Source organism: Macaca fascicularis, chromosome 19 (assembly GCF_037993035.2).
Source record: "Macaca fascicularis isolate 582-1 chromosome 19, T2T-MFA8v1.1".
NCBI classification, from domain to species: Eukaryota; Metazoa; Chordata; class Mammalia; order Primates; family Cercopithecidae; genus Macaca; species Macaca fascicularis.
Window position 1 is genome coordinate 1,171,149 of NC_088393.1, and position 10,118 is coordinate 1,181,266.

The 10,118-nt window shown below is 60.9% G+C and overlaps 1 protein-coding gene across 2 annotated transcripts in view; it reads left to right on the forward strand.

The window, feature by feature from the left end:
- Positions 1–10,086, forward strand: part of HCN2 (hyperpolarization activated cyclic nucleotide gated potassium and sodium channel 2) — a 36,301-nt gene extending 26,215 nt beyond the window's left edge. For both annotated transcript variants that reach the window (XM_045379783.2, XM_065535153.1), the window contains 4 exons: positions 57–203; positions 5,976–6,216; positions 6,437–6,601; positions 8,734–10,086. In XM_045379783.2, coding sequence (XP_045235718.2) covers positions 57–203; positions 5,976–6,216; positions 6,437–6,601; positions 8,734–9,410 — 1,230 coding nt within the window. In that variant the 3' untranslated portion in view covers positions 9,411–10,086. The remainder of the gene's footprint in view (positions 1–56; positions 204–5,975; positions 6,217–6,436; positions 6,602–8,733) is intronic.
- Positions 10,087–10,118: the final 32 nt, after the last annotated feature.

Sequence of the window (10,118 nt, forward strand, 5' to 3'; positions counted from 1 at the left end):
GTGTGCCCGCTGCAGGCCGGGGTGGTGTCTGACCCAGCCTCGCCTCCTCCCCACAGTACAAGCAGGTGGAGCAGTACATGTCCTTCCACAAGCTGCCGGCCGACTTCCGCCAGAAGATCCACGACTACTATGAGCACCGTTACCAGGGCAAGATGTTCGACGAGGACAGCATCCTGGGCGAGCTCAACGGGCCCCTGCGGGAGGTGAGGCGGGCGCCGGGCAGGCGGGAGGCAGCCTCGGGCACAGGGCCGGCCTCCCTCTCCTGGCGCCCAGGAGCCGGTCCCTGAAGGAGGCGCGGAGCCTCAGCTGCCCCAGGAGGGACTTGAGCTAGACCTGTACACGCACCCTCCCCCGCCGTGAGCCTCTGCACCCCCGGGACCCCCGCCACCCCCGCCTTGCTTCCCGATGCCCCCTTAGCAGACCTGCCGGGGTCTGTGCCCGACAGGGCGGGGCAGAAGCAGGGCAGGGTGGGGAGGGAGGAGCTGCAGAGGCCCCGCTGAGCACCAGGGCCTGGGGGCACACAGGCTGATGAGGAGGGGGTTTAACTCCCAGCTGTTTCTGTAGCTTGGGTGACCCTGGGCGAGTTTCCCGGGGCTGCGGGAACAAACCCCCCCAGTCTGGCTAGAACAGCAGAGATTCGGCCTCCCACGGTCCTGGAGGCCAGAAGCCCAAAATCAAGGCGTGGGCCGGCCGCGCTACCCTCCCCGGACCCCCCGGGAGGATCCTTCCTGCCTCTTCCGGAGTCTGCGGCTCCAGGCGCCCTCGGCTTGCAGATGCATCTCCCTGGTCTCCGCCTCCATCTGCTCACAGCCCTCTCCCCTGTGCGTCTCTGTCTCTTCTTGCAAATCCATCCGACGACGTTGGATCAGGGCCCACCCGGTTCCTCGTGGCTTCTCCTTAACTGGGTCATGTCTGCAAAGACCCTGTTTCCACATGAAACCGGGGTTCGGGATGTCAGCCTGTGATTCTGGGAGATGTAGGTCAACCCACAACACCCATCAAGCAGTGGTTGAGCGCCGACTGCATGCCCTGCTCTGTGCTCGAAGGCCTTACCCTAAGGAAGCAGGGCCTAGGGAAGGCGGCTGTGATCACACAGGCAGCAGAGAGCAGCTCTGGGAAGTGGGGAGGGATGAGGATGGGGAGGCAACGTCAGAGCACGGCCACGTGTGAGCCGGGCAGGGTGTCCCGGGGGGAGCACCTGGCTTGGGCAGAGGCCCCGAGGAGGGGCTGGAGGAGCTGGGCGAGGAGGCGGACAGGACGGGCCTGACCCTCGGGACCGCGGGCCCCGGGAATGCTTCTGGGGGGCATTTACACGCATTGCCTCCCAGGAGGCATACACTGCGGTTCGCTTTGCTGAAAATGTTTAATTGCATTTGATGACTATGATTTTCATTCATTCATTTATAGAGAGATAACTCACAGACCACAAAATGCATAAAATGCAGTGGCTTTTAGTATTAACAGAGTGATGCACCCGACGCCACAACCAACTCCAGAACGTTCTCAAAAAGGAGACCTAGGCTGTCAGTCGCCAGCCTGGCTCCCCGTCCCCAGCCCTTGGCAACCTACACTACTTGGTCATTATTTAGGTGCTTAGGAGTTGCAAAGTCAAATCTTTAAACCCACATATGTCCAGGTGCGGTGGCTCACGCCTGTAATCCCAGCACTTCGGGAGGCCGAGGCGGGCGGATCACCTGAGGTCGGGAGTTCGAGACCAGCCTGGCCAACATGGTAAAACCCCGTCTCTACTAAAAATACAAAATATAGCCGGGCGTGGTGGTGGGCGCCTGTAATCCCAGCTACTCGGGAGGCTGAGGCAGGAGAATCACTTGAACCCAGGAGGCAGAGATTGCAGAGAGCAAAGGTCACGCCACTGCACTCCAGCCTGAGCGACAGAGAGAGACTCGGTCTCAAAAAAACAAAAACAACAGCGTATATTCAGAGAAGCCTGGCTCTGTCCTGTCCCTGTCCCTCTACCCAGTTTCCTGCATTGGACATTTCCACTTTAGTGTTTTGTTTTGTTTTTAGAAACGGAGTCGAGTCTCATTCTGTTGCCCAGGCTGGAGTGCAGTGGTGCAGTCTCAGCTCACTGCAACCTCCGCCTCCCAGGTTCAAGCGATTCTCCCACCTCAGCCTCCTGAGTAGCTGATATTACAGGGGAGCGTCACCACGCCTGGTTAATTTTTGTATTTTTAGTAGAGACGGGGTTTCACCATATTGTCCAGGCTGGTCTCGAACTCCCAACCTCAAGTGATCCGCCTGCCTCGGCCTCCCAAAGTGCTGGGATTACAGGTGTGAGCCACCGCACTCGGCCAACTTTTTTTTTTTTAGACACAGTCTCGCTCTGTCACCCAAGCTGGAGTGCCGTGGCGCAATCTTGGCTCATGGCAACCTCCACCTCCTGGGTTCAAACTTGAACTCCCAACCTCAGGTGATGCTCCTGCCTCAGCCACCTGAGTGGCTGGGATTACAGGCATGTACCACCCCATCTGGCTAATTTTTGTATTTTTAGTAGAGACGGGGTTTCACGGTGTTAGCCGGGATGGTCTTGATCTCCTGATCTCGTGATTCACCCGCCTCGGCCTCCCAAAGTGCTGGGATTACAGGCGTGAGCCACTGCGACGGGCCTGGGCCTTTTTTTTTTTTTTTTTTTCCCTTGAGACGAGTCTCACTCTGTCACCAGGCTGGAGTGCAATGGCATGATCTCGGCTCACTGCAACCTCTGCCTCATGGGTTCAAGCAATTCTCTGCCTCAGCCTCCCGAGTGGCTGGGACTACAGGCGCCTGCCACCACGCCCAGCTAATTTTTTTTTTTTTTTTTTTTTTGTATTTTTAGTAGAGACAGAGTTTCACCATCTTGGCCAGGCTGGTCTTGAACTCCTGACCTTGTGATCCACCCGCCTCGGCCTCCCAAAGTGCTGGAATTACAGGCATGAGCCACCGCTCCTGGCCTTTATATTTATTTATTTTTGAGATAGTCTTGCTCTGTCACCCAGGATGGAGTGCAGTGGCACGATCTTTGTTCACTGCAACCTCTGTCTCCTGGGTTCAAGAGATTCTCCTGCCTCAGCCTCCTGAGTAGCTGAGATTATAGGCGTGTGCCCCCACACCCAGCTAATTTTTGTATTTTTAGTAGAGACGGGGTTTTACCATATTGGTCAGGCTGGTCTTAAACTCTTGATCTCAGGTGATCTGCTTGCCTCAGCCTCCCACAGTGCCAGGATTACAGGCATGAGCCGCCATTCCTGGCCTATTTTTCTTTTCTTTTCTTTTCTTTTCTTTTCTTTTTTTTTTTTTTTTTGAGACAGAGTCTCGCTCTGTCGCCCAGGCTGGAGTGCGGTGGTGCGATCTCGGCTCACTGCAAGCTCCGCCTCCCGGGTTCACGCCATTCTCCTGCCTCAGCCTCCCGAGTAGCTGGGACTACAGGCGCCCACCACCTCGCCCGGCTAGTTTTTTGTATTTTTTAGTAGAGACGGGGTTTCACTGTGTTAGCCAGGATGGTCTTGATCTCCTGACCTCGTGATCCGCCCGTCTCAGCCTCCCAAAGTGCTGGGATTACAGGCTTGAGACACCGCGCCCGGCCCTATTTTTCTTTTTAAGGTAAAACAAACATACGCAGATACCCACTGCCCTGTGTCCTCCTGGCTGGGGCATCTGGCGCCTCCTCTCTGCGCTTCTGGTCTTTTGTGAGGTGAGCTCCAGTTGGTGCTAAACCAGGGCCCGGCTGTCCAGATTCACTGGGTTGGGTTGATTCCTTCTGAGAGCTTGCGCCATTCTGTAGGCTCATTGACCGCAAGGGTCACCTGCGCCTGGCTGAGGAAGGTGCAGTCTCCCTGGGTTAGAAATGGCAGCTGTTGCCGGGCGTGGTGGCTCACACCTGTAATTCCAGCACTTTGGGACGCCGAGGTGGGCAGATCACCTGAGGTCAGGAGTTCAAGACCAGCCTGGCCAACATGGTGAAACCCCATCTCGACTAAAAATGCAAAAAGTGGTGGCGGGCGCCTGTAATCCCAGCTACTCGGGAGGCTGAGGCAGGAGAATCGCTTGAACCCAAGAGGTGGAGCTTGCAGTGAGCCGAGATTGTGCCATTGCACTCCAGCCTGGGCGAAAGAGTGAGACTCCATCTCAAAAAAAAAAAAGCTGGGCGTGGTGGTGGGCACCTGTAGTGCCAGCTGCTTGGGAGGCTGAGGCAGGAGAATGGCATGAACCCGGGAGGCAGAGCTTGCAATGAGCCGAGATGGCACCACTGCACTCCAGCCTGGGCGACAGAGCAAGACTCCGTCTCAAAAAAAAAAAAAAGGTATCAAACAGTGCGCACGTCATAAGGGCACAGCTCGATAGCTGGTTCCTAAAGTGAACATGGAGCAAAAGTGGAACATTGCCATCCTTAGAAGCTGCCTTGCTAAGGGGAACTCGCTCTTTTTTTTTTTTTTTTTTTTTTTTGAGACGGAGTCTCGCTCTGTCGCCCAGGCTGGAGTGCAGTGGCGCGATCTCGGCTCACTGCAAGCTCCGCCTCCCGGGTTCACGCCATTCTCCTGCCTCAGCCTCCCGAGTAGCTGGGACTACAGGCGCCCACAACCGCGCCCGGCTAATTTTTTGTATTTTTAGTAGAGACGGGGTTTCACCGTGGTCTCGATCTCCTGACCTTGTGATCCGCCCGCCTTGGCCTCCCAAAGTGCTGGGATTACAGGCGTGAGCCACCGCGCCCGGCCGGAACTCGCTCTTAACAACATCTATTCATCTCAAGGCCCTTGGTTTTTATGTTGATTTTTCAAAAATCACCTAATAGTTTGACCAAATGTTGTAGCTTTCCCCTGATTTTGTGTGTGTGTGTGTGTGTGTGTGTGTGTGTGTGTGATGGAGTCTTGCTCTGTCGCCCAGGCTCTTGGCTCACTGTAACCTCTGCCTCCCGAGTTCAAGAGACTCTCCTGCCTCAGCCTCCCGAGTAGCTGGGATTACAGGCACGTGCCACCACGCCCGGCTAATTTTTTGTATTTTTAGTAGAAATGGGGTTTCCCCATGTTGGCCAGGCTGGTCTGGAACTCCTGACCTCAGGTGATCCACCCACCTTGGCCTCCCAGAGTGCTGGGATTACAGGTGTGAGCCACTGTGCCCGGCCTTTTTTTTTTCCGAGACGGAGTCTCGCTCTGTCCCCCAGGCTGGAGTGCAGTGGCCGGATCTCGGCTCACTGCAAGCTCTGCCTCCCGGGTTCACGCCATTCTCCTGCCTCAGCCTCCCGAGTAGCTGGGACTACAGGCGCCGCCACCTCGCCCGGCTAGTTTTTTGTATTTTTTAGTAGAGACAGGGTTTCACCATGTTAGCCAGGATGGTCTCGATCTCCTGACCTCGTGATCCGCCCGTCTCGGCCTCCCAAAGTGCTGGGATTACAGGCTTAAGCCACCGCGCCCGGCCTGTTTTTTTTTTTAGAGTCAGGATCTCGTTCTGTCGCCCAGGCTGGAGTGCAGTGGTGTGGGGATCACAGCTCACTGCAACCTCCACTTCCTGGGGTCAAGTCATCCTGTAGCCTCAGCCTCCTGAGTAGCTGAGAGTAGGTGCCCCACCACCACTCCTGGCTTTTTTTTTTTTTGGTAGAGACGGGGGTTTTACTATGTTGCCCAGGCTGGTCTAGAACTCCTGGGCCCAAGCGATCCTCCCGCCTCAGCCTCCGACAATGCTGGGGTCACAGGCGTGAGGCCCCCCGCACCTGGCCTCCTTTCCAGTGCTTATGTCTACAGTTGCCCCTCCTGGTCCGATTGGATTGGCAGATGTCGCCATATGATGTCCAATAGCGAGGAGCAGGGAGCGTTTTTGCTTTCTCCCGTCCTTGGCGGCAGCAGCTCGGTCCGGCTGCGGGGCCGAGCCCGTCTCTCAGACAAGGAAATTGGGGCCCGAGAGGTGAGCCGGTCCCAGAGGCAGGGCGAGGGGCAAGCGGGAGTGGGGTTTGCAGCGGACCCAGCCCTGCCTCCCCCCTGCAGGAGATCGTCAACTTCAACTGCCGGAAGCTGGTGGCCTCCATGCCGCTGTTCGCCAACGCTGACCCCAACTTCGTCACGGCCATGCTGACCAAGCTCAAGTTCGAGGTCTTCCAGCCGGGTGATTACATCATCCGCGAAGGCACCATCGGGAAGAAGATGTACTTCATCCAGCACGGCGTGGTCAGCGTGCTCACCAAGGGCAACAAGGAGATGAAGCTGTCCGACGGCTCCTACTTCGGGGGTGCGCTGGGGCGGGGCGCGCCTGGTGGGGGGGGGGCACGCGCCCCCCGCGGTATGCAGAGCCGGGGGGCTGCGGGCTGCGGGCTGGGCTGGGGCAGGCACCAGGGAGAGCCTGGGTGGGAAGCGCCCCCGCTGGCCAAGGTGCAGAGGCCGGGCCGTGTGCCTGGGCGGGGAGGGCCGCGGTGCCCGCCCCGTCCAACGCCCCTGCCCGCCACGTGCAGAGATCTGCCTGCTCACCCGGGGCCGGCGCACGGCGAGCGTGCGGGCCGACACCTACTGCCGCCTCTATTCGCTGAGCGTGGACAACTTCAACGAGGTGCTGGAGGAGTACCCCATGATGCGGCGCGCCTTCGAGACGGTGGCCATCGACCGCCTGGACCGCATCGGTGAGCAGGCCGGGGGCGTGGCTGGGGCAGGAGGGGTGTGGCTGAGGGTCGGGGGCGTGGCCGGGGCAGGAGGGGTGTGGCTGAGGGTCGGGGGCGTGGCCGGGGCAGGAGGGGTGTGGCTGAGGGTCAGGGGCGTGGCCGGGGCAGGAGGGGTGTGGCTGAGGGTCGGGGGCGTGGCCGGGGCAGGAGGGGTGTGGCTGAGGGCCGGGGGCGTGGCCGGAGCAGGAGGGGTGTGGCTGAGGGTCGGGGGCGTGGCCGGGGCAGGAGGGGTGTGGCTGAGGCCTCGGGGGCGCGGCTGAGGGTCAGGGGCGTGGCCAGGGCCAGAGGGGTGTGGCTGAGGGTCGGGGGCGTGGCCGGGGCAGGAGGGGTGTGGCTGAGGCCTGAGGGACGTGGCCAAGGCACCAGGGGCGTGGCTTCGACGGTGCAATGGGGGACGGGCGTGGCTGTGGCATCAGGGGCATGGCTGGGGCAGCGGCGTGGCCAAGGCAGCAGGGGTGTGGCTCGGGCAGGGGCAGTGGCTGGCCGCTCCTGGGACCCTTTTGGGTCTACAGGCTGATTTTCTGACCTATTGTCCTACTTTGGCCAGGGGCAGCTATTTCCCAAGGAAGGGAATGCACGGGGTGTTTTCGGTTGTGCTGAATGCTCGGTGAGCCCCTGCTGTGTGCTGGAGGGGCAAGGGGCAGACCCGTCGGCCCACTCTGACTCCCAGGGAGGCTTATGGACTGGTGGTCAAATCACACACGACCGGGCTGTGTGCCAGCAGGGCAGGTGGGGCCGGTGGGCCTCCCTGAGTTGGGAATGCAGAGTGAAGACCAGGGTAAGGGATGCCACGTGGAAAGGGGGAGGAAGGTGTGTTCCTGGAATGGACACAGCACGTCCCAAGGCCCTGAGATCGAAAGGAGGCCTAGAGTCCAGAGAGCCAGGGAGGCCTGGAGGAGGTCGGGGAGGAAGGGGGGTCCAGACACACAGGGCCCAGTGAGCGGCAGGGAGAGTTTTGACTAAATCAGGAGCATCCGGGAGTCATGGAGGGTTCTAGGTGGGCAGAGGACCTGGTCAGATAGTATCCATCAAGGCGGCCCGTGTCCAGGAGGGAGACTGACTTGGCCTCTGAGGGGGCAGTCTCCGGGGCAGGGAGGGGCAGAGCCCTGATGACTGGATGTAGGCGCCAGGGAGATCGCGGCTCCTGCTGCTGTTTGTGGGAATGGGAATGGGAATGAAGACCATGGCGGAAACGCAGGACAGGTGCGATGGAGTGGTGTCAGGGAGCTCCCCAGCATACAGTAGGAAGCACTCCACAACGCTTTATACAGCGACTATGCAACACATTCCAGGTGTTTAGGTTATACCTTCTGTATACAGCAGGCGCTGAGCACGGGCTGTTTACAGGCAGGTGTTCTCGGTATGCCTGTGGCACACTGGAGGCACTCATTACATAATCAGCATATACAGATGATACACATGCATACTTGCTGTACAGTGATACCTGCTCCATGTGCACAGCAAGCATTAAATACCTGCTTGCTGCCGGGTGCGGTGGCTCACACCTGTAATCCCAGCACTGTGGGAGACTAAGGTCAGGATCATGATCCTGAGGTCATCCTGACTAACACGGTGAAACCCCATCTCTACTAAAAATACAAAAAACTAGCCGGGCGTGGTGGTGGCGCCTGTAGTCCCAGCTACATGGGAGGCTGAGGCAGGAGAATGGCGTGAACCCTGGAGGCGGAGCTTGCAGTGAACTGAGATGGCGCCACTGCACTCCAGCCTGGGCGATAGAGCGAGACTGTGTCTCAAAAAAAAAAGAGCAAAAAACCTGCTTTCTGTATGCAGGTGCTTCATGCATGCTGGCTGTGCATAGCAGGTGCCTGTATACAGCAGGTACTCAATATCCATACCGTAGGCAAGAGAGGCTACATGTGTGCTTATTGTATACAGTAGGTACTAAACACATGTTTGCTCTACACTGCAAGCACTCCATGCGCACCCGCTGTATAGAGTAGGTGCTCGGTGCCTGCTTGCTGTATCCAGCAGGTGCTCCATGTATGCGTGCCGCGTACAGTAAGTAGGTGCTCGGTGCCTGCTGTATGCAGCAAGTGCTCCCTGTGCACGCGCTGACGCCCCCTCTCCTGCAGGCAAGAAGAATTCCATCCTTCTGCACAAGGTGCAGCATGACCTCAACTCGGGCGTATTCAACAACCAGGAGAACGCCATCATCCAGGAGATCGTCAAGTACGACCGTGAGATGGTGCAGCAGGCCGAGCTGGGTCAGCGCGTGGGCCTCTTCCCGCCGCCGCCGCCGCCGCAGGTCACCTCGGCCATCGCCACGCTGCAGCAGGCCGTGGCCATGAGCTTCTGCCCGCAGGTGGCGCGGCCGCTCGTGGGGCCGCTGGCGCTCGGCTCGCCGCGCCTCGTCCGCCGCCCGCCCCCGGGGCCCGCACCTGCCGCCGCCTCACCGGGGCCCCCGCCTCCTGCCAGCCCCCCGGGCGTGCCCGCCAGCCCCCGGGCACCGCGGACCTCGCCCTACGGCGGCTCGCCCGCCGCCCCCCTTGCTGGGCCCGCCCTGCCTGCGCGCCGCCTGAGCCGCGCGTCGCGCCCACTGTCCGCCTCGCAGCCCTCGCTGCCCCATGGCGCGCCCGGCCCCGCGGCCTCCGCGCGCCCGGCCAGCAGCTCCACGCCACGCCTGGGGCCGACGCCTGCTGCCCGGGCCGCCGCGCCCAGCCCGGACCGCAGGGACTCGGCCTCGCCTGGCGCCGCCGGCGGCCTGGAGCCCCAGGACTCCGCGCGCTCGCGCCTCTCGTCCAACTTGTGACCCTCGCCAACCGCCCCGCGGGCCCGGGTGGGCCGGGGGCGGGGCCGTCATCCAGACCAAAGCCATGCCATTGCGCTGCCCCGGCCGCCAGCCCGCCCAGAAGCCATAGACAAGACGTAGGTAGCCGTAGTCGGACGGACGGGCCGGGCCGGTGGGGCAGCCCCCTCCGCGCCCCTGGCCGTCCCCCCCATCGCCCTGCGCCCACCCCCATCGCCCCTGCCCCCGGCGGCGGCCTCGCGTGCGAGGGGGCTCCCTTCACCTCGGTGCCTCAGTTCCCTCAGCTGTAAAACAGGGACGGGGTGGCCCAGAGGAGCCGGCTGTGGAGCCCCGCCCGCACCCCGCCCTCCAGGTGGCCCGCCGTCCGATGAGGATTGTTTTTTAAGTGCAATACTTGGCCCGCCAGCTTCCCGCTGCCCCCATCGCGCTCACGCAATAACCGGCCCGGCCCCCATCCACGCGCGTCCCGCGGTGACCTCCGGGAGCAGCACCCCCGGCTCCCTCCAGCACCGGCACCGAGGGGCGGGCCTGGCTGCGCAGGGCACGGGGGCGAGGCTGGGGTCCCGCCGCCGTGATGAATGTACTGAAGAGCCGAGGCAGCAGTGCCCCCACCGTGGCCCCCACGCCCCATTAACCCCCACACTCCATTCCGCGCAATAAACGACAGCATTGGCGCCCACCCCGGCCGCGTATGATTGCTCGGGACGCACG